This window comes from Clavelina lepadiformis, chromosome 4, assembly GCF_947623445.1.
Source record: "Clavelina lepadiformis chromosome 4, kaClaLepa1.1, whole genome shotgun sequence".
NCBI lineage: Eukaryota > Metazoa > Chordata > Ascidiacea > Aplousobranchia > Clavelinidae > Clavelina > Clavelina lepadiformis.
In genome coordinates, this window is record NC_135243.1 from 10,511,770 (window position 1) to 10,536,130 (window position 24,361).

General features: G+C 35.2%; 4 protein-coding genes and 1 long non-coding RNA gene across 9 annotated transcripts; 4 read left to right on the plus strand and 1 right to left on the minus strand.

Annotated features, from left to right (window-relative positions):
- Positions 1-287: 287 nt before the first annotated feature.
- Positions 288-3,465, minus strand: LOC143451454 (uncharacterized). The gene is made up of 2 exons (XR_013114852.1): positions 2,864-3,465; positions 288-2,679 (listed from the first exon to the last, which is right to left on the minus strand). It is a non-coding gene; the product is annotated as an uncharacterized LOC143451454 (long non-coding RNA).
- LOC143451452 (uncharacterized) lies at positions 622-7,322 on the plus strand. Of its 3 annotated transcripts, none has more exons than XM_076952026.1 (4): positions 622-804; positions 2,507-2,627; positions 5,172-5,337; positions 5,639-7,322. In XM_076952026.1, exons 2-4 carry the CDS (start codon positions 2,528-2,530, stop codon positions 5,769-5,771), a joined length of 399 nt encoding a protein of 132 aa, XP_076808141.1. In that variant the 5' UTR covers positions 622-804; positions 2,507-2,527; the 3' UTR covers positions 5,772-7,322. The 3 variants fall into 3 exon arrangements, with proteins under 3 accessions (XP_076808141.1, XP_076808142.1, XP_076808140.1); XM_076952027.1 differs by lacking the exon at positions 622-804 and adding an exon at positions 1,285-1,697; XM_076952025.1 differs by lacking the exon at positions 622-804 and having other exon boundaries at positions 1,288-2,627.
- Positions 7,323-9,889: 2,567 nt separating this feature from the next.
- Positions 9,890-12,293, plus strand: LOC143452056 (uncharacterized). 2 transcript variants are annotated; one of them, XM_076952883.1, is made up of 3 exons: positions 9,890-10,415; positions 10,523-10,666; positions 10,896-12,293. In XM_076952883.1, exons 1-3 carry the CDS (start codon positions 10,333-10,335, stop codon positions 10,909-10,911), a joined length of 243 nt encoding a protein of 80 aa, XP_076808998.1. In that variant the 5' UTR covers positions 9,890-10,332; the 3' UTR covers positions 10,912-12,293. The 2 variants fall into 2 exon arrangements, with proteins under 2 accessions (XP_076808998.1, XP_076808996.1); XM_076952881.1 differs by having other exon boundaries at positions 10,523-12,293.
- Positions 12,294-14,057: 1,764 nt separating this feature from the next.
- Positions 14,058-18,180, plus strand: LOC143452908 (stearoyl-CoA desaturase 5-like). Of its 2 annotated transcripts, none has more exons than XM_076954048.1 (5): positions 14,058-14,788; positions 15,726-15,856; positions 16,095-16,300; positions 16,540-16,769; positions 17,718-18,180. In XM_076954048.1, the coding sequence occupies exons 1-5, from the start codon at positions 14,674-14,676 to the stop codon at positions 17,870-17,872; spliced, it is 837 nt and encodes a 278-aa protein (XP_076810163.1). In that variant the 5' UTR covers positions 14,058-14,673; the 3' UTR covers positions 17,873-18,180. The 2 variants fall into 2 exon arrangements, with proteins under 2 accessions (XP_076810163.1, XP_076810162.1); XM_076954047.1 differs by having other exon boundaries at positions 14,060-14,788; positions 17,679-18,180.
- Positions 18,181-18,558: 378 nt separating this feature from the next.
- LOC143452299 (uncharacterized) lies at positions 18,559-23,321 on the plus strand. The gene is made up of 8 exons (XM_076953211.1): positions 18,559-19,169; positions 20,998-21,108; positions 21,208-21,397; positions 21,495-21,621; positions 21,792-21,937; positions 22,038-22,187; positions 22,443-22,575; positions 22,723-23,321. The coding sequence occupies exons 1-8, from the start codon at positions 18,980-18,982 to the stop codon at positions 23,194-23,196; spliced, it is 1,521 nt and encodes a 506-aa protein (XP_076809326.1). The 5' UTR covers positions 18,559-18,979; the 3' UTR covers positions 23,197-23,321.
- The last annotated feature ends 1,040 nt before the right edge of the window (positions 23,322-24,361 follow it).

Consider the following 24,361-nt stretch of genomic DNA (forward strand, 5'->3'; position numbering starts at 1 on the left):
AATTATCAATTTGAGTTATATGGATTTGTATCATTAATTTTATAACAGGTAACAAGTTAACAACAAGTTTAAGTTAAAGCAGTAAGCAACTTACGCTACAATTAAATAAGAAATTAAGAACCGGTAACTTAACACCCGTCGAATTTTCGAAAAAATGTTAGCTTTTAGCACATGAAATGTGTGATATGTACATTGAAAACTATACTAAGTAGGTGCCTCATACTACAATAGAGACTTTACGCCCGTGTTTATGTAAGCCTTGCAAATGCAATCCAAAATATAAAACATAAGGAAATGATCACAACCTTTATTTCGCCAGTAGTTGGTAATGCAATTGATGGAAAAAGATGAGCAAATACGTCAAGAGAAAGGTTGTGCACTGTCATGGTAAATTAATTTCAAGTCATGCTAGGTTCAAACAGGAATAAGAAATTTGTCGACTACTCGCTATATGACCTTTAACCTCTTTTCCAACACATTTTGTGAACATTTAGCAGACAGCGTATAATATGGAGCGCGCGTTTTCAGCTGTAGTGAGGCGTTACAAGTAGACCTGTTGACATGCTTTGACATTTTGGATAGCTATTCTTTATAATATCCACTTTTAATATGATACTAAATGTCTGTTTGGTCTTGAGGTTGTTTTGCTTTGCTTGTTACTGCTTCATTGGATGACACAGGTTGTTTAAGTTATGAATGTTTTTGTACGTCAAGAGACTTTCAATCTTAGCGAATAAACGTTAGAACGCGAGAGAGATATAGCAACTCCAACGTTCGAGATATCTGAAAAGAGTTGCAGCCCAGGTTAGTATATTTAGTTAACAAAGAGTAGGAATACTTTTGAGTTATGTCATGCAAAATAGAACTGGACATTAAAAATGGCGCAGGTAGGCCTACTCAAAAACGTTTTCCAGCAAGGTTTACATTGTTCCAGTCCAAAGATAAATATTCCAGTACCGTAACAACGTCGCGTTATTTGCTTACTATTGGTTATAATGTTCTAAAAACGTGACAAGACAGTCGTTAATTATGCTCACGCTACACGTTATATATGAAGCTTTTGAATAAAAGATTACATTAAAATGATTTGCAGCTTCAGCAAAGTTTATACTTACAGGATCATAACTTAAGTTATAAATCTACTGTTTGTTTAAATCTACTGTCTATTCACTATTGAACCAAACTTGAAACCTTGCAAAAAAGCTCTTCCAGCCTTTCCAAATCTAATCTTACAGGCGAGTTTTCTACTATATTCAGCAGAAATTTAATTAAAGTAGAAGTGATTTGCTTTGCTAAACTTTTAGTCATGTATGGCCATCCATTCATCATATAGAGTATAGACTATGGTTATTGTACTATGATACTGTACACACCGTATAGTATTTCTGTGCAGTATTTCCAAACAGTATACGCTACTTGGGTAACTGTGATAGTTTTTTAAAAGGCTGGAAGGCAGGACGAGGACAATTTTAAGGCCATAATCATCACTTTTGTGCAAAGATCAAAAGAATAGGTCAACATGCGCACTGTTGAAGTTTAATCTGGGATGATAAATACCGGCTTAAAATTTGAATCAAATTGAACGAATAGTAGTTGAGCTAAGTTTACAATAAACACTTCAGATTACCAGAAAACGTTACCTGCAGCATAGATAGTCTTTCTGTGGAAGAGCATGAAAAATCTTTTAGCGACTTGGGGTTTGTTGTCATACTTTGTCATACGTTTGATTGCTAATTAAGTTGAGAGATATATTTCAGGATTTTACTTAATCATATAATGTTTTGAAGACCGAATAAAAATTATCTATCTATATTTTAGTTGATATGATCTACTTCTTGCAATCTTCCTTTTTTGTTTTAAAACCAACAGCAAGCTTGTTTGTACTTATTGATTGTTATAAGCAGTATTTTTATTTGTTTGTTTAGTGTTTGGTATCCGCTTAAACTTTGTTTATTTAACGGGACATCGCCTATATACTCCGACTGTCCTTCAAAATTCTATTGCTGAAATTGAGTTTATATAAGAGATTTTTGGTTGGCAACAATGATTCTTTTCTTGATGGTATAACAGCCAACTTAACGTTAAAAATGTTACGCGAAGTTGTATTGTCTGTTGTATACCAAACAAACGTATAGGGCTTAGTTTAAATAATGGGATATGTTATAACTTTATCGCCATGTGTAATAATTTGGCTCAGAGCAACCAAACGGGTAAATACGAAATTCAATAGCGACGCCACAACATTTTATTATAGTGGTTATCTATATTTGTTGAAAACAATAAAGTTACCAGAAGGCTGGTTTATTAGTGTGCTGATGAAACGTTTAGAACGTTATATTGAATATTTATGCCTTGAGCAGCGTCAAACGTGCGTGCCAGATTCGCTATATAGATGCTATACAGTATACAGTATTTTTAACGGAATACAAAAACTTAAGTCCAGACTTAATATTATCAATATTCTTATGCCTCTGCTTATAGTTATCAACTTAATTCATTCATTCAGGTCTTACTCGGAGTCGGGATTATGATTAATGATCGACCACGCATTTCCTCAAAATGGTCTACATTTGCTCCTTCCTTCGTGATTATATTTCTTGTTGGTACAACCTTTGCGCTGTTATACAGTGAGTACATGTTTATTGATTGTTATTTGTTTCAACAATATGACATTTGTCTCTGTAGAAAAAAAAACAATGTAGACTTCCAAAACAATAATAGTCCGGGAGCCTAGACAGGCTACCGTGCAACCCCATCACAACAAAATGCCGTTATATATTTTTATTCTATGGAATGTTCCAAACATATTTAAGACCGGTAACAGTAAAATAACTCATACCCGTTATGCCTTTTTGCGCCATACCTAAAGTTATCTTTTTCGAATTATTTTTCGGTAAAGCGCCACTTTGAATTTACTCCAAATTTGTATGCCTACTATTGCCTTTTCAATATCTACTAACATAGCTATAGTTTTTAAATGTAATTTTTTTTAGTTTACAATTATTACATTTAAAATTACATATGCCTATAAATATGCACATTATAAAATTTAGGAATAACTTATATGGATGTTTTAATTTACTGAAATCATGTAAATGCAATAACATAAATCATACCAAATTACAAAAAATGCATAGGTATCTTCTTTAAATAAGCAACCTGCAAGATAAAACTTACCATTGTGTATACATACTTTGCCTATAGCGTTTTTAACTCCCTTCCAACATTACCCACGCACCTTACTCTCTGGAATATAACAATCATCATATGAGAGCAACGTACAGTTTTAAAAATGTCACTCATGCACTTTCTATGGAACTTAGGTTCACAGGGAAACAAATTAAAACCTTGATTCGAGTGAGCAATTTACCATACCAAAACTTGATTTCCAACCATCACTTTGAAACTGTACTAAAGCTTGCATAATCCTGGTATCTTTAACTTTAAATGCCTTCTTTTTACGGGCTCCACAAAATATGCAGTCTGCTTAAATAGTCACTATTACTAAGCTACAAAACTATTCTAACGGAACCACTTAATCATCTACTAAAAATGGAATAACTGGTGTTGCACGTAACTCAAAGTCTAATTACGTAATTTTGCCACATGACCGTTAGTAATTACATAATTTTTCCTACACTATACCGCACGCGTTGTTTTATGGTAATACTGTATCATTGTTGTTTATTGGCAAAACAGTTTTATATCAAAAGTAATTACATAGTAATGAGTTTCAGTTGCGCAAAATTTGCGTTTCTTTTTTGACGGCAGACAGTAGATATTTCGCAGAAAAAATCGTCCGTTTTGATAAAGCAATTTTCCGTTTATTCTTGGTTTAAATAAAAGGCAGATAAAATGTAATTAAAGATTATTTACTATAGTCGTTATAAATCGGACATATTTTCTGAGAAAGATTTTCCCAAACTTAATTGTGTATCGTAACTTTATCGACGTAGTGTGTGACGTACTTTTGCAAGAGACGCGAAAGCGATATTCTTCGTGGGCTTTGTGTAGTGTGGTATCACTTTTACAGTTTAGCGGTGTCGCTACCATGCTTTCCATACTGTACTCAATTAATGGTCGTAGTAATAGTCAATAAAGGACGATTATTGTGTCACATTACAAACGTTATTTTCTGCTATTGCTTTGTTTCGTGAAACGGCAATGCGAGTCGACTGCCTTAATTGTGCAGAATATTGCACGCATTTCAATTACGTTTGTACAGTTCTGCAGACAGACAAAAAGGTAGTATTCGATGTTTTGTGTGCATAAAATATACCCAGAAGTAGGTTGAATAATAATTAATAACGTAGTTTATATAAAGCGTTCGAAACGACAGCTCCGTTACGTTATTATTGTCAATCACATGCAACACTAAATAAGGCAAAGAAAGAAATAGTGAAATAGTAATCAAGTAAAAAGAATGTATTTTAAACATAGCAACGGATAAGTATAAAGCTGAGTTTTGATTTAGCACATCACATCACAAGCCTTTGACGTGCAACCAAAACAACCATTTAGTTTAGGCAATGCTGTAATTGAGTTTCGTGTTTAATACTGTAATCTGTATATATACTGTGTATACACAAATTGAATACTGACCCAATAGATTTCAGAAACAACACTTCTAGGCTTACATTGCATGTATAACAAAATGTGTTGGTGAATATTGGAAAGATAATGCAATGCAAGTTTGAGGTAAATTCAAAGTTACGCTTTACTGAAAAAGGTCTCGAAAAAGGCAGCTCTAGGTACGGTAGCCCATCTAGGCTCCCGGACTATAACCGTTTGCAAAGTTATCTTTGGTTTCTGTATTGCCTTTGAATGTCCACACTTTTTAGCTGTTGTGTAAATTTTGTTTTCAAAATTAACTATGTCAATTTTTATGAGATTGTACGGAGCGCATTCTTGTAAAAAGATGTAAATATGCGGTTACTTCATTGTACGTTATTCTGAACGTCGTTGAAACGAATTGAGAATCGATTGGAAAAATTTGATTCCTATTTTGCCATTCTGCTTCTAGCAAATTAAAAACGATCAATACGAAAATTTTTCCTGTCTCGAGTGCACATATGTGAGGTTTTAAAAAAATGATCGACTCATTACACATACTTTAAGATGCGGAAACAAAGAATACTTAAAATTTATTTACAAATCTTGTCTTAATGAAGGTATGGATTATATTTTGGTATCAACTGATTTGTTCATAACTTACGACGAATATCTTGTAAGGACGCTAGCATGCGCAGACAAATATGTGGAAGACGTTACCTCTCTCCAGTCATATATCAACATAAGCTCCACAACGAACTTAACTTATTCCGAAGGATATTGTAGGTAATATTTTTATTGTTTGCATATCCTGTAAACCTATTATAGAATACTATACTATGACAAAAGGTTCTGAGTATTGGTATTGGACCCAATTTTCCACCTTAAAGATTGACTAAAGTTTAAAAATTGTTTGAAATATTTGTAGAAGTTTTTTTTATTGTAATAGTTTTCTTATCTCATTTAGTTTTTTCTCGCTAGGGAAGTCAATATAATTTAATTTAAAGTAATTAACAGGAACCATAAAGGTATTTTTAAATATTTAGTACTACACAATGTATTATGTAAAAACATCTTCCATTTTTAGAGCTTGGGAAATGTACTTACACTGTTGCTGGGAAGTGAGAAGTGCTTTTAATGGAACTTCTCTTAACCAAATGCACGAAGACACCGGCATGTGTGAAAACATGTCAAAAGCAACCTGGACGTCTTTTTTTTGACTCCTTCAACCTGCTGTGAGCATCATGCAATCATCAACTATATCAACTGCTTGCCACAATCAGATTTAGTTAGGCAGCTTAAAGGATAAACTTCAATTATGCAAAAATAACGAGCTGGAAGAAAGTGTAGTATCCAACCAATCTTTGATATTTTTGCATCACACAAACGCCAAACGTATTCCATAACGTTTTGCTTGCAGTAGCTCGCAAAATTGCTGCTCAATTCGATTTGAGAGTACTCAAGTGCCATTTTACACGCATGATGTATACACGGTAAATCTCTACTTGGTACTTTTTTGTACTAAAGTAGGTCGCCACTAAAGGTTTTATTTCAACTGATATATAATATCTAAACTTTCATAACCTTGTGACAACGCACTGATAAGCGTAAGATAAGAATGCGCTCAATCGTTTTTATTCACAATCTTAAACAGCATTACTTTTACCGGGACACATCTGGTAAGGATGAAATGATGCTAACATGTGTAGGCCTGACTAATGTCTTGAGAGTAGGAAAACCAAGAGCAACAAAGAAGCTTCGAAATTTCAGCAGAATCAAAATAAAGAAAGCGCCTGTCAGTATTGAATCATATATGACAGAAACATTTTGTTTTTTCTGATTTTCTTTAACTTGGAATGATGACTTCAGCTTATGCAATGTTGCTTGCTACACTCAAGCAGAGTTTATCACACAGTTATGGCCTTTTACGTGGAATTGAGAAATTTTCAATGTATGTTGTAAAACATCTAAGAATTCAATAACACTCTTCCAATATCGCCGTTTTCTGGACAGAAAGACGTTATGCCACCTACAGAAAAGGTCAATAGCTACGTATAAGACTGCTGTTGTATGTAGTCAAGCGATCCTTTTACGCTTGTCAAAAACCACGATAAAAGGATAGCAAATTATTGATCACAAGTATGTCTTCAAGAACGTGACTACAGGATAACTTTTAGTTTGATTGTTGCAATGTATAATGTAATTGATTTATTTTAACGAAATCATATGACTAATGACAAAGTTACATCTATAGCCTTTTGCTTTTTGAATAAAACATCCATGGATCTATTTTATGATGTTGTCGCATTTATCATGATGATCCGATTGATATGAGCACTTTGTTTCTGTACGATCAACGCGTGCTTTCACAACAAATTCTGCTTATTTTTTGTATACGTAAAAGGACGCTTATCAATTATTCAGATTCAAACTTCGAAATGATTGACTGCGTCCTAAGCAAATATTAATTATTCAGGAAATGTCATATGGATCAACGGAACAGCTGTCAATCTGCAGTGTATCGACCGTTCGTACATATATTGGATTGGATTTCCGTAAACCTCCATAAAGTCTCCATTATGGTATTAACGTTTCATTTCAAGGCCTTGAATGTGCTTCGGTGTATCGATGAAAATATGACGAACATTTGTGAACTGCCAATGCCCTAGAACACATTTACCCGCAGCAACCCTCTTGTCATTATGATGTTATAGGTAGCACAAACAAACTACCAAACCACGTTTTGATTTAATAAATAATAATTAATAGTTCCTTGTTAGAAAAGAATTGTATCATCCCGCGAAGTTTCTTGCATGGGCTACTGTTTTAACCGCCAGTCGCTACTGACATAATTACTCATAAGGTCGCGTATAATGCTCAACGTTAAAGTCCTCTCAGAACAATCATAATTTCTACAAAATGCTTCGTTTCTTTTGGCTTACTTGAAACTGTTGAATAAAACGGTGCACAACAATACCATCGGCTTTCTCGTCCAACGGCAATGGTAGGCTGATCTTACTTATAATCATAGCAAAGGATCTAAAAAGCGAGGCATAAATCTTATCATTAGTGAAGCGTTTTACGTATCTTGCTAGAAATTATGGCTGTGTGAGTGAAATTCAATGGCAAAATAAACACGGGGCCTGTTCTACAAACATATCAGCAAACTTAAACCACATTCTATTCCATATAAACATAAACAACATGCAACAATATCATACCAGCTGTAAAACTTTTTTACCCATATCTATAAAATTGCACGTAACGACAAATAGCTTACACGTGGGTAGAACTGATATATTAATAAAAACGCTTGAAACAAAATGAACTAAAGATAAAAAGCGTCATGTAAAATTTCGTTGCACTTTCTAAGGTATAAGTTGGCATTTAGTTAGTTCTATTTCTGTCGAACGCTCTTTAATGTTCTTTTTGACTTTTTTTTGTGGGTGCGTTATTAAGTTATTAGTTTGTTTTGCAGTTCGGTCGTTGATGCTGGCATTATTACCGTAACGCGGCCTTAGTGAAAATTTACGATTTACTGCGTAATCTTAATTACAACGCCGTAAAATGAATCCTACATAAACTTTTTGACATTTTTTTTTCAATACACTATCGACTAAACTAAAACCAAACTCAAAAATGTTTACTTGTCCCCAAAATTTGATCCTTTGTTTGCCACTTTGTGTATAGCATCATGAACCATAACATATGATTTGCTTGTGCATCTGTTTTGTTCCTTTTTTGTTAATTTTTACAAAAGTTTTTACAAAATTTTGTTTTACCGGTCCTACTCCAGTTTGCATTAAATACACACATATTCATTTCGAGTTTCGGTCCTGCTAACTTGTCCATATGTTTTTCCCCATCGGGTTCAAATAACATATCCAATATATTATTATTCTCTTGAACTGCATTGTCCAAATGTAGTTCTGCATTGCAGGGAATTTCATTAGGATTGACTATTGTATTGTAAATATTGTTAATGCATGATATTATTGTTGTAGTAGCAGAATACCTTTCGCCATCCAGATTGAGTCCCTGTGGTTCCAATATGGAGCCAACTCATCTGTCGGAGATTCCTTCGGTCAACCAGTTTGCTCTAAGGCTAAGCAGTAATCGTCTTAAACGCTGGATCTCGCAAAGTGTGTACTAGGATTTGTTTTGACGTTAGTGGTAACCCATCGAATGCCTCTTCTACAGCGTAGGAAATTTCGGCATTTTCCTGTTGCTCGATTCGATCAAACGACGGGTCAAATCCGACTGGTAACCTGGAAAGTTCATCTGAGTCATCATGTTTTGACGTCGGCTTGTACTGAATTTCGTACTGGAACGCCATCAGTGTGATAGCCCACCGTTGTAATAGCTGTACAGTCGACACAGATAGCTTCTTTGTGGGTGATAAAATTGACACCAGCGGTTTGTGATCTGTGACTAAGATAAATTTTCTACCAAGTAAGAACTGATGAATCTTGCTTATCCCGTAAATAATTTGACAGCGCTACCTTTCATTCTGCGAATATCTTTTTTGCGTTTTAAGTCAGTATTTTGGAAGCGTGGGCCATCAGTCGTTCTACGCTGTCATGTTCTTGCATCAGAGCTGCTCCAATACCATATTTCGAGGGATCTGTAGCCAGTATAAGAGGCTTGCTTTCAACGTAGTATGGCGATTGTAATAGTTAATTGTAATAACTTACATGATTGGCGTTTTAATAAGCAATTGTGTGTTCTCTGGCTAGATGGAAATATGATATTTAAAAGAGTTGTCCCGTTTAACTATAACACGTATCCGTGCAGTAGAGTAAACTGCTTTTTAAGTGTTTGTAGTACGTATGAATGTACGAAATTAGATGGTACTTGTGGTAAAGAATCTCGGTGACGTAGAATATGTTACATTTTAATCATTACTATAAAAATATGTATCATGACGTAAATAACGGCGTCTCTCTCTGATTGTCTGAATATAGCGATATAACAACTGAGGCTTGGTTTAAAGTAGGGGCGGGCAACTTCTTCGGTCGGCGGGCCTGATATGAGAAAATGAAGTACTTGGCGGGCCGGATTCCTGAATAGATTGGAACGCAGCTTTGTTTTATTAATGTTCATGGTCGAAAATGTTTGCTCACAAATGTATGTAGACCCGAACCGAACAAGTAGATTCATGGCCATCTTTCTAAGGTTGGCAAACTTGGACTTATTCAATGACGCAATACTGGGATTGCGGCAGAATGTGGCCGCAGGGCACATTATCATGTAAGACCGGAAACTGTCTGCGGGCCGCTTGAAATCCCGTCGCGGGCCGGACCCGGCCCGCGGGCCGTATGTTGCCCGCCCCTGGTTTAAAGCCTTCTCTTTTATTCATCATTCACTTCAAGTCATTTGCTCTATTCGGATTTTAAAATGGATATGAAATTGCTTCTGATATAATTACAACTAGGTTATATTTTGGAATATAAGAATTTGGACTTTGAAAGGTTGTGCTGACTTAAAGAAACAATCAAAGATAGCATAAAAACGGAGTCAAAAATAAAATAGTCAAGGAGTTCTAAAGGAAAGACTAAAGCCATTTGGCTTTAGGCCAACCTAAAACAAATACCCTCGCCATCCCCATAATAGTGAATCAGCTTAGTCGAAACTATGACATCCTTTTTGAGCCATCAACAGACAGTTTCACAGGCATCAGACCACTTGAATTTAGCTGTCTTCTTGAGCAACGCATATAATGGGTTTGCTTTGTCCGGTAAGTTCTTGATGAAGGACCGTAGTAATTGATTTTTCCCAAAAATGCTTGTAGCTCCTGAAGATTCTGGGTCTTGTGCAATTGTTGAATTTCGTCGTTTCCCGTCCTTTTCGATGATATGCCGGAGGTATTCGACAGAATCTTTCAAAAATTCGCATTTAGCCAATTTAATGCACAAACTATACTTGCCTAAACGGTACATAAGTTTCTTCAATTTTTCCCAATGTTTTGCAGCTGTCCCTCCAGTCACGATCAAGTTATCAAGATATGCTGCTACTCCAGTCAGTCCCGTAGTCATAGTGTCCATGCAGCAATGAAACTGGGCTGGGCTGGATGCTACGCCAAAACACATGTGGTTACAACGGTAAAGACCAAAAGGTGTGTTAATTATACGCATAACTTTCTTGCGTCGTCCTGGAGTGCCAACTGCAGATATGCGTCTGTTAAATCGATTTTGGAGTCCAATGTTGGTAACGGGTAGTATTCAACTTCGATGCTTAGATTAAGCACTTTGAAGTCACCACAGAGGCACAGACCCTAATGCCTCCACTTTGTATGGAGACTATAGTTATGGGTGCATTGATCCGTACACATTGTTCTCACGTAGGTTTTGGTTTTCGTGAGGGTGTTTTGCAAGGAAGTGTTCGGATACAACAAACATTAACGTCGACCTTCAGGATGATGAGGTTGGATGATGACGTCTCTAATTTGATCATCAACGTAGCTGGGATGAGGGCATTGATCAATTTTTCAGGCAAATCGGCAATCTCTGGCGATCACGCGGAGTATCGCGGTCTAATCTGCGTATGATTGTCCTGGTTGCATACGACAGTTTTAGAATGCAAATTTTGCGGTTTGAACGTGGACAGTAGAAGTAAAGTGCAAAGATAGTTTCCAGTTAATTAGGCAAAGGACTTATCCGCAACATGTTCATCACCAAACAAATTTTCAAGAAGTACGTAGGTTTCCGAACCAACCCATGCTAGCAAACAAGCTTTTTTTGTTTACGGACATGACGTTGTAAATGTTCATGTGATGTTTCAACCTCTTTAAGTAGTTGTGCCATTTTTCTTTTGTTTTATTAAAGGCATCAAACACTGGAACAGCTGTGTCTTTTTCTACGACTTTCACCTTTTGCATACTGCTAAAAGTAGATATGAAGCTTATTTGCTGTTCACTCATTGCCGTTAACATCGCTTGCAAGTTTTCATCCATGGCTAATTTCTTTTTTAAGGAATCCCGCTGCCACCACTGCTGTATTTTTAGTGATACAGTAGACTGTAAAACTTCGCCATCGCCAACATGCCAAACTGAAATCAAATTTCAAACTCACACAACTAAGACACGTTGACTATTTGCTTGGGCAATGGAAAAATGCCGAACAGAAAAACCCTAATTACTACTAGAGAGGTGTGTACACGTCATTAGAAAACACAAGCGCCCGACGGAGCAAACATAATTTACGAAAACACATTACGGTTATATAACACAAATTGCATCAGTCGTGAACCTTTTTATCGAGTAAGTTCTCTTCACTGCAATTTGTTTCGCATTACTTCACAGCATGCGCTGCCATTATCTACCCATAAAATACATTGTTTACGTTTGCATTTTTTGTATTCTTTCCCGAAATACAAAGTTTTGACTTGCAGTTGGTTCAGTTTTCATTGTTAGCTTGCTAAAGCGGTTTTATATCGACGAATTCTTCGTTGATCAATTCGTAGCACTTTTGAGAATCTTTTGGCTCTCTCTACAGCATGGTATCAATGATGTATAGTCTACTATTTATTTGGTTGAAAAAAATTGCGCTCGTGTTATACCACGTGCGTAAATATATGCAGAACGTATATATATATGTATATATTTGACGTATATACAGTAACATATATATAATATATATACGTAATTGCAAATGCGTATATTTGCTTTGTCTTTCTCGTGAACTTTCTACTTTTTTAATTTAAAACCTTTCATCTGTTTTAATAAAACCGAACCGTAAAAGAGACAGTGACCTGGCGGTTTGCCGTCAGTTGAACTATTATGCTGTGTAGTATGGCAAGCCATAACAGACAAAAGTGAAAGCCGTTACGTGTAAGGTAGTGAGTTGGCCAAGTGGGACAAAAATGTGTAATCACGAACAAAGAGTGGAATGGCTTGCCATAGTATAGTACCTGTGTCACGGGATTATTTTTATGCACCCGTTTTATAGCCATCACATTGTTTGTTCGCACCACTCTTATATGTTAATTTAGTCAAATGTGTGGGTCAACTTCAATTTTTGTTCGCGTTGTGTCATTTTTATGCATGCTTGTCAGGTTTTATGTTTGCTCACGTGCTGCCGTATTTTACTTATTTATATGAACACATGTTTTTAGTCGATCTTTTGTGACGTCTCACATCGCGACCCCTAGAGCTTAATTGGTATTTAGCATCCCGCATTTATTTCCTCATGGCGTGACAACAGTGGAATCTGTGTTTGGTGTGGTGTTGCACTCGTCTGAGCGAGTGTTAAATCAGTCTACGTTTTAACTTTGTAGTGAAAAGATGGTTGCTTTTATCTAAGAAATGGTATTAAAAGTTAGTAAAGCAAAAAGAGCTAATTGACTACCTGTAAAGCGAGACAGCGAGGACAAAATCTCAGGATCAACAGCTGGACTTAAAACACCCATGCTTGTTTACCTCACCCAAAATTTGCGAAGTGAAAAAATTTGGGAGTATTACACCTGAAACAACGCTTTAAAACGAAATGCGGTCTTATATTTCAATGCCCTCTTCCTCTAAATACGCTATAGTGGCCACAACCAACTAAAACAAAGGCAACAGTACAACCTTCTAGCTCTGAGCTCGTCGAAAACTCACCCGTGTGCTTGAGAAATTTCGATGCACATCGTCTGAGCAAATCTTCGCTTTAAGATCATATTTTGTTCACCAAAGCAACTATACGATGCAGAACGTTTTACATACTTCGTAATCATGTGTTTTGTGACGGCAGCTGCAAGAAAACGTGTTATGACAAAGCCTGCCTAATTTTGAAAGGAATCAAGTAACTTCCTGCCCGGAGCTTTGTTGTGTTGCGTGTGCAAGTACCGTTTACCTTCTGCAGAATCAGTGACATACGAGTACGACTATTGAAAACGAGTGATAAAACTGAACAAAACAAAAATGTCTGTTAAACCGGAAGTAATGTATGAAGCAACGGTACAGTATATGGATGGTACGTCATCGGTGCATAGACCAGGGTCACTCATTTTCTCATATTGAAATCTCAATGTAGCATAATTTCATGAAACTGCGTGCTTGGGTAGCATTCTAATGTATAAAAACTGATTTTGTTTATGAAAGTAACATTAACTGAAGTATGTCGTCTGGTTTTGTGATTTAAAAATGTATGTGTTTGCAAGAGTAAAATGATGAGAAAAGACAAAGTTTTCAAATGATTCCCACAGATGTTAGGGTGCCCCTTATGTGCTTGCAGTGATAACGTTTTTATTTATCGCAAGGTTAAGATAACATTTTGTAACTTCCTATTTTACGATAAAGCCTTTAAATGATTAGAATATAACCAAGCTATCGACAATGCTTTCTGATCTTTGATAACTTGTTGTTTAAAGGGAGTCACGTTTGTGAAAGTGACAGTCAGCTTCCTGTGGTATAGCTGTTCAAAACGACAGGAAACGGTTGGAGGAGAAACAGTTATTGTGGTAACTCTATACCTTCGTATGTAGATTCTTCTACTGTTATTGTGCTTGACAGAAAGTATAGTTTCACGACTCAATAGTGATTTTCAGCAAAGTTTAGAATTAGCATTTGAATTAAATTTTTTGTTCTAATAATATATTCATACCGTGATTATTCGATTGTAAGCCAAAACTTATAAAGTTCTTTTTTCATCATTCTTGCGGCTTACATTCAAGGGCGTCTTACAATCGATGACAATTAATGTTTCGTACTACTGATACTCTTGTAGAGAATAAACAGTTTATTCCGGAAACTTGGTGGTCCATATATGTTCCAGTGCGGCTTGCTACTGTACCGTTACGTGCGGCTTACAACCACGGGCGGCTTACGATCAAATAAATACGGTATTCGAGAACCTACGCATGGACAAACTTTCTGCGAATACGGAAGTGCTCCACGGTTCAAAAGAAGCGTATAGTGAACGGAAAAATAAATCGGATATTTCTGAACAAAAGTTGAGTTAGCCTAGTTATAAGTTTGACTGTATATCTGTTGAGCCTTCAGTTTGCAGCAAACCTTTAAATGCTTGGTTTAAAAGTACTTTCGTATCATTTGAATTTCTGTAGCTCAACATTTAGCCAGATTTTTCACTTCAGATTTAGTCTAACTAACCTTTGCAAAAGCAACAGGAAAATTTGAAATTTAACATGAAGCAAAGTGAAATAATATGGTTTAACCTCATAAAATTTTCTGTCATGCATCTCATTGCTTTCTGGGGCGTCCTTCTTGCCTTCAAGTGTTATCCTCAAACGCTTTTTTGGAGTAAGTACCAATTATAAGTTAATTGAAGCTATTTTAATGTTAATCTTTGCAAACCTTCAGTATATATTTATAGCACTTCTTTAAAAAATAAATTTACCGTTTCTTTTTACGTTTGTTAGCTCGTTGTGTTTAATATAAGGAATAAACGCATTTAGTTATTAAAATAACTTGTGGATATTATATCACCTATATAACATAACCAAATCAATGCAAAATCATATCTGATTCATTTAACAATGTTGTTATGTGTCTGGTATGGTATGGTATGATAACGTTTATTTTCGGACTGAGGAAAGTCCTTGCACGACATGATTCATTACAAGTACTTTCAGGGGTATTTGTGTATACATTTTACAATATTTTTACTTTGTTCACAAGAGAATTTAATAAACACCAGCTAATCCACATGACCTAAATGAAAATGCCATGAGCATTGCCGACTGACCATGGAAGTATAATGAGACTATTCTGAGAAAAAAAATCTCAAATACTGGAATGAAGTCTGCAACAGTTTAATTTAGCCGGTATCGAAAAGACTTCTGTTGATGTTTATGATGGTTACATTTTGGTGTAAGGTTATCCTAGTTTTCCTTTGCAGGTCAACCACAGGTGCTGCTCGAATAACATATGCCTGAGCAGCCCTGCTTGCTGCGATGCCTCTGTAACTGTTATAAAGTGCAGTTTGATTGCGGCAAACATTTTTGCTTAAAGATTAATGTATAGCAAACCCTTCACTTTCTCTCAAATCATGAATATCAACGTAAATAGAATGTACTCCTGGCCTACAGTAATTTGAGCGCTTACTGATTGGTCTGTATTGTTGTATTGGCGTGTTTTGTTACGAATTTTTAGTCAATTTATAACACGTGGTAAATTGACGAAATGCCAATGCACATAAAGATCCAAACCAGTTGATTCAAATATGTTTTTGTATAAGATTTCATATACGGCAGCATTGGACATTTGGGCATAACAGCTGGTGCACACAGACTTTGGTCACATCGATCTTACAAAGCAAAACTTCCTTTACGTGTTTTTCTTGCCGTCTGCAATTGCATTGCTTTACAAGTGAGTCCAGTGAACTAGGTTAGCTCACTTTTTCAAAACATTTAAACGACTGTATATAGATCTCAGTGAATGGTATTCTTCTTGACGTAACAATTTTATTGCAAAATAAAACATACTTATAAGTTATAACGAACAAACATTTTAAATGTTTTTTTTCTGATGTTGTTGTTCACGAGCAGGTTTATGTATAGAGGTTATTGCTTGCATTGTCATAGCTTTTAATTAATTATTTATGCAGAATTCCATCTTTGACTGGGCGCGTGACCATCGAACTCACCACAAATATTCAGAAACAAACGCTGATCCACACAACGCAAAACGAGGTTTCCTTTTCAGTCACGTAGGCTGGATTTTCTGTCGAAAACATCCTGATGTTGTTGAGAAAGGAAAGGGCATTGATGTTAGCGATTTACTTAATGACCCCGTTGTTGTGTTCCAAAGAAAGTAAGCGTTGTAATATGGTCTTTTAGCTGTACCTTATTTGCTGTTTTCATTTTGCAATTATGACTTTATCGTGCGCAATGCAAGCCTGTCCTCAGAAACCAATAAATATAAAAATCGTCAATTTATGTACAATATCAACATTTCTATATAATTATGTTCACGAAATGCCCCTGGTAAGGTTACTGTGAAGTTAAATACAATTGTAAGCTGATCTAAAGCTTTGAAGTTTTGCATTTCAGGTATTACCATGGGCTCTGTACGTTTGCATGCTTTGCTGTTCCAACCCTGGTGCCTACTTATTTCTGGAAAGAAAGGATTTTAGTTTCATTTTGCATAAACATGCTTCGGTATGTCGCCTTTCTTAACGTGACATTTTTGGTGAACAGTGCTGCACATATGTGGGGATACAGGCCGTATGATGCAAACATCAATCCAGCTGAAAATCTTCCAGTTGCCATACTCACCTTAGGCAAGTTTAAATCCATCAATTAGATGTCAATGCAAATTCTAATATGTTTTCAGTTTCGTATAATTTGTTTCTGCGCTTCGATCAACGATCGAATCGCAGTCTTTGCAGATCAACATGGCAGAATTCAAAAAACATCAGTGAGACAATTTTTTAAAAAGTTTTTCAAATATTTCGCCTCAACTTTAATGTACTGTAGTATAATAATAATAATATTAGGTTGTAACTTATTAATAAATAATCTTACGTTATGAATACTTAATATGGTAAAGCCTATTCTATTTGATTCTGGTGCAGATAAGTTAAACGTGAAGAAAATTGAGTTTTTCTTTATTACAAAATTATCCTCACTAAATTTTAATAGCTCAGAAACACGGTCAAATCTGAGGTCAGGTTATACGCAAACCTTTACTAAATTAAAAGTAGAAATTTCGGGCATGTAAATGCCATTGCATGAATGTCTTAAAACTGTAACCTTTATTTAAATATTTTCGATTACCAGAAATAAATGGTGGTAGTTTTTATCGTATACAGGCACATGGCAACATTTAAATAGCTGATGGCAAATTGTAATTAAAATCAATGCCTCGATTACGATACCATGTAATCCATCGTAATCGATTTTCAACGTAGGTAGGCATCGATATATCACAAAGATTATAAATAGAATCAAAGTTATTGGTGCCATAATGGAACCTTTCGAAACCTACAACCACTAAATTAAGCTACTCGTATGCGTTTTTTTATTTCTAGAGTTTATTTGCAATTAAAGAATTAATGTAGAATTAGAGAATTAATGTTGCAATAAACTGTATAAGATTAGGAATTTGCATTGATTTTGGCACGTTAAAGTCTGCAGGTCTGCATTCGATTTCCCTTTTATCGCTATAACGTGTTGTTTTATTTCTTAAGGAGAAGGGTTCCACAATTACCATCATGTTTTCCCACAAGATTATAGAACCAGCGAGTTGGGGATCCGGTTCAACATATCAACAGCTTTTATAGATGTCATGGCTTTTTTCCAAGTGGCTTACGATTTAACTACTGTGTCCAAGGCAACAGTGTTGGCAAGAAGAAAACGAACCGGGGCTTTGAAAGACTTTTAGTTTGCAATGCCGTGTTGTACCATATCCTATGTATAGCCTAACCGTAACATTTACTCAAATTCAGTAAATTGTCGTCAGCGCAAGAATTATTTTCCAACGTTTGGTATAGCGAGTAAAGCAGATGGATATTTCACGAAAGTGTCAAATATGATCGGCAATCTATCTGTTATTACTAGGTCAAGGTGTTTTACTGTTTGTGGTTTGTGGTTATCTATACGCTTTGATCTGTCCAAGATTGCGTTTGTATTATACTGGTTATGAGTAAGCCGCATCTGATCAATTATATTAAAAATTACATGAACACCAAACCAGGTGTGGTATATAATTATGATGAATACGATTTAGAAGACCAAGCAATGCAATGTTAGGATTTTTGTTTAAAATGGGAACATTTTGATATTTTTTGCAAATTGCAAAAGTAAAATGATTTAGCAAAATTCAAAAAGCACCATTTCATCATAAAATTACAAAGAAAAAGTTAACTTTTCACGATCTGGCATTTTTAAGCATTTGCCGCGTGGTAATTACTTTATTTAAAAGCATGACCAATATTTTTCACAGAAATTTCACATTACACGGTAAATTTTACACTTGCCAGTGGTGGCCCTTTTGGCGCACACTATATATATCTCATGTTAGTCTGTGCAAGCTTTACTTACTATTTACAACAGCAATGAGTTTGGAAATTCACACATTGAAATATGTGCCGGCTAACATGGAAATCAGCAAGAGAGCGATAAATTGCTATTACAGTATATCTTGTGTTCATGGTTTCAATATTTAGTAATGTTTTCTAGGAATTATGATATGAGAGAGATCAAAATTTTGGTAAAAGAACAAAAATACGTGTTTAACACCATTTATGTAACTAAAGTCGATGTAATATTGTATTGACTGTTGTAAATGAAATTATTTCTTGAAGTTTTATCAAAATCAAGACGTATAAACAAATGATCGTGTCTATTGTTATATAGCATAAGTAATTGCGAAGGTAGATTTGGTAAGTTTTAGATTTATAGGTATCAGGTGTTGCTAAAGCATTTTACTGTATCTTCCTCTACATGATCTCCAGAACATTAAGATGTTCAATAAACAAGCATAGTAAAAATGAAAGGATTAGACGGACTGCACTGCGAAAACGGCAACGCTGACAACAACCGAAAACGTCACTCTAATTTGCAACTGAGATTTGCATTTGGAAGTTGTGCTGTAGTTTTTCAAGGCAGAAATGATGTTGCAGTATGGGTGCTTTCTATGATTTTTGTCTTGGCGTGGCTAGGAGCTATGTGGGGCTGGGGTAAATACCGTACAACCACAGATAATGCACTATAATAAAAGTGTTTCAGTCTGGCCTCAAATGTATCATTGCATCACTACTACCAACATCTGTATATTAGAAGTTTAGTTTGTTAACTTTTATAGCAATTTATAATTAATCAGTATGCGTAACTATTAACACAATCTACTAAAACTTCATTAAGTTTTGAAGCACAGTCAACCATCTACTTTTTCTGTTTATGAACTAAGACTGCATTTTCAAACAAATAAAAAACGTTTTCACGACTTTTTCATCCATCTGTAAGGTAAGTTACTGATTTTAGCAGCTTTTCGTTTTTGTGGTAGAATGAAATGCCCAACTTGCCCATGTATAATTGCGGCCTTAAATGTACCAGCCGACAGACTTCTGGGGATTTAAGTAATAAATATGTATAAACGTATAAATATGTAGCCTATATGAGTAGATCACCAGGGTTTCAGTGAGTCATTTTCTTGGGCTCTGCCGAGATCAATGACGTGTTTTTATGAATTTAAACGACGGGTTCAGAGAATTCCTATAGGAAACTAGCCGATTGCGAAGTTCAGCGTATCCAAAAAGTTTGAAATCCACTGTGTTGTAGCAAGAATTTTTGCCGGAATTTTTTTGGCAGAAAGGAACAAAATTATTAAAAGGGCACTTTACCAATGTTGTTTTTGTTGCAAATTCTCTCAGATTCTATGTCCTATGACCTATACTATATTGTGTTTTCATTCTAAAACATTATTGCGTCATAATCATAGCAAATACATTTATAACGAAATAGATAAACAAATCATTATTATTTAGTGGCACAAAACAGGTATGTGAGTAACCAAGGGTTGTCCAATTATACTAACCAAGGGTTATCCGCTCGTCGTTCTTTTTTCATAAGAATTAAGCCCTGCTAACGCCGGAAATAGAAAAAAGTGGTTGGATAAAAAAAAATCTTAAGTTTTTTTTAATTCTTTGAGACTAAGTTTCTTCGTTAAAACAATCATTAGACATTTTACTATAGTGCCGGTATTAAAAATTCTACAATGTTCTTGGGACTCTTCTTCTCTATTGATCGTTTGTTGCAGGTATAAACAAAAGAAAACTTTTCCACATCGGTTTCCAAAAAGTTTTACAACAGTTATCTGTCAGTTAGATGCAAGTTTTACATGGGATATTTATAACATAGGAATGCGATTTGTTTTCGAAAATACGCCGATGCAATCTCGACAAATTCGATACCGACAAAAGTAACAATGCACAACACGAACAAGTGAATGAAAATTCATAATTTTTGGGAATGAAATCGTGAAAATGTTTTTCATTTTTTTGAACATTGCATGCCTACAGTTGTTCAGAAGCAGATATAAATTGTTGACCGTGCTTCTACAACTTAGTGAAGTTACAATAAATCATGTTACTAAAACTACTACTAAGTGACTAAGACTGCTTTTTTCCACAAAAGTTAGTAAACAAACCTTCCAACCTATGCGGAATTTTGAGAGCAATACATAAAAATGTGAAGTTTGTATAATTTGCATAAGTTACAAGTAACAATGCATATAGGCTACCTTTTTCCACTGGTTTGTCATTACAACACTCGGACGATTCAACCTGGTACAATTTAGCCAATGGGCAATAAAACTCCAGATATTTTAATTGAAGGATTATTCGACATACAAACGTTGGTTTGATCTTTCTGTTGGTTTAAGTCGTCATGGATTTAATCCCACTGGGTTGAATCGCAATTGCCAAAGATTAAAGCAACCTTCCAATATTATTTTAGTATAGGCCAGTAATAAAAACACAAATACAACTTGTAAATTTTTTCTTATAGGCTTGTCCAAAAGTTGGGGATTGAAATCGGGCTATCACAATATGAAAATGAATCAAAGTCTGGACAGGTTTCTCCCAGAGCCGTTCGACTGCAATGAAACATCTATTGAGGGTATATAATTTTGTTGATTAGAATTGTTTTTTTTATTTATCTTTCGTATAAAACCTGTCAGTTAAATTTGCTGACTTGTTAACAATGTGTATAACTCAGGAAGATTTGGCGAAGACTGTGTTTCTCTTTGGTACTTTTGGAAACTTCCTCCCGATAAAACCACTGTACTTTCCCATGCCATGGTCTGGTTACTTTACAGTTTGCATCAAATCTTTGTTTGGGGATTGCTTTACCGAGCACAATTATTGAAATCTCAATATTCCAAATCTGTGTCCGCGAAAAAATACAGGTTGGCTGTAACAAAATTTTGATGGCTTTGTTTTACAGCACTTCATCTCACTGCAACACAGAAGCTAAAACAAAGACATTTTTATTTATTTACGCAGTTGTCAACTTCTTTGGTTTAATTGGGCTCTTCTTCTGGTAAATGGACTTTTTCATGTCTTGCATTTGATACAGACACACTGGACTTACGACGCTTTGGCTCAAGATGTTGCAATGTCATCTTCACAGGTATACTGAAACATGGCTTAAATTATTTTACTTAATGATTTATAAACTATATGTAAGTCATCTTAGGTAGTTAAATGGTGTTATATACCAACGCTATACCATAACAGATTAACATTGACAACATATCTATGTATGTTCATTGGCAGATACTATCAGTGTTATTGTTTCAGGGATCTGTGATAATGATGCTTTGTTTCATTTTGCTCATCGAATATCGAGAGCGGGGAGTGGTACTAATGTGGCCTAATCCTGGATCAGATGACAGATTTGCAAAATATTTACGACTTAATCCTGAACCTATTCATCTTATCCGAAAGTAAGTAATAAAGCAACCCTTCCTTCTTGAAAATAAAATCAACAAACATGTAGGACGTGAATTACTTTCCAATGTTTCATTTTTACGCCTTAATCTATAGGTATCACGGATACGCTTTTTCTTGGGCATGCATATACACGTTCTGGTATCACCCGATGGAGAACACCTGGGGTCATACGCTAGGATTTTTTCATACTGCGATGGTTCTCCTGCAAGGAAGTCTGATTTTTACCGAGATTCATTTGAACAAGTCTGAAACAGGCTTAAATATATATCAACACGCTTTTGTATTAAACAATAAATATTTATTTTATTTTCAATTTATAGTAATGTAACATAATGAATTAAAATAAAATTAATCCCCCCCACCTTTTTAGGTTCTTATATTTTAATTTGAGCGACATCAACCAGTCTTGAATATAAAATATTTATGTTGATAACGTTTTATCGGTTTTAAAATTGCTAGTAATTAAAGAAATAAACAAATTTACCATATTAATGAAAGGTACTGGAGATTATTAATTGAAGTTTGGGTGCTCGTTCACGGCACTTTTGTCGCTGTACAAACTGAATCGTTTGACCTGCAAATCTGGCCAGTGTTTGCTTTTGGGTTTGGCTTCATGCTGGTTTTCACGCAGGTGGTGTTAGATACTTATATTAAATTGAAAAATAAAATGTCGCGTATAGCAAAACAAATGAATTTATAAACCAGCTGTAAAATTCAAGAAATCAAATGTTTTTGGTAAAATATTGTTGGGATAAATTTTTTGATTCTTGTGTTTTAGATATTCGGCTTGCCGTTTTGGAAGAAAATTTCTCCATACTTTCGCCTTATTCCCGTCATACTTTTCTTTGTTATTGTCTTAGCTCTTTCTGGTACGTTGATCATCGACAACAAAGCGGGGAAAAGTGGACTTGGGCGAATGTATGAAATGCTTTTCATTCCTGCTGTGGAGTACGCAACATTTTTTGTTGCTTGGCTTTGTCTTTATATATTTATTAGAATAGAAGCCTTCTTCAAAGGCAAACGATATTTTGATTGCGGTCAGGCTAAAACTTCAGCAATGGTTCCTTGCTTATTTCTTGTTGTTTATGCTATCGTCATTTTTGCTTCTCATTTGAGCAGAAACGTCGCACAAGACCTTACTAAGCTAATAGTTATTTTTGTGCTTGCTTGTACATTTGTGGTTTGCATTACTATTATGTTACTTAAACAGCTTTTGGGTCCATCTCGTTCAGTTTTGGAATCACCCATGTAAGACAATAGCTTCACAAGAATTTAACACAACTTAAGTATGTAATCTGAAATGTAACTTGTCAATATATCTTGTGTTGTGTGGTATAAAACATGTCATAAGAGGTTAAGGAACATATGCACCCTTTATTGAGATCATTGAAAATGTTTTCAAACGTAAATAAAAAATTGATCAGGTCGGTGATGTAAGTGTACCAACTGTTTCTTGGTCGACCCGTTGGTTATTTACCGGTTGGTGTAACAAGGCGTTACTTGGTTTGCGATGACCAATATGACCAAACCATCATAGTTGGCACCTCAGTAGTATGTTATATAGCGGTCCTGGCATAAATTAGGTCACATAACTTTATAAGGTCTAATGAGGTCATTGGGTCTGGGGTTCTGGCACAGTTTAGGTCACATGACTTTATGAGGTCAAACGAGTTTAAGGCATAGTTTAGAATCACGTGACTTTTAAAAGGTTATTATGATATTTAAAAAATGTTAGGAAGATAGTATTTCGTACAGTAATTTTTTACCTTAAGAACTCTTCTGAATAATCAATTTTTTATTTTATAATAATTCCATTTTCACGTTGGGTCTATACAAGATGATGGTACCAGCGCAATTGGGGTTTCAGCATTCGCTGTTGTCATCGCTACGACTTAGACGCTGATGGTCAAGATGGTGGTTCATATTTCTTTTTATTGGCGTGTACGTTAACACTTAACACACACACAAATATATGTTTTTACGTAATTTGATAAGTATATAAAGATTAAAACATCACAATATTATGAAGAGTTATGACATACGATATGGGTTCATTGGTACTAATTATTTCAGGCATAAAGATTTCTAGGTCCTATTGATTCATCATTAAACCTTTTCTTTTTTGTGGGTTTAGGCGAATGAGAAATTCTCAATTCATCCGAAGGCGAGTTGCATTGGTTGTAGGTCTTTCAGGCACAGCGTTGTGTCATCGGCTTAATTTGAGCAGAATTTTTTGCGCAATTCCGAAAAAGAAAACAAAATACGTATATTGCAGAGCTTTATGACGAATATGTTGAAATTCCTCAAAAAATGCTCGATATAGTTAAATCGCACTACAATAAACTATAGGCAGAACGCAAAGTTTCCCCAAACATCCAGCAATCATTCTTAAAATGTATAACCCGAAAAGTCAACAA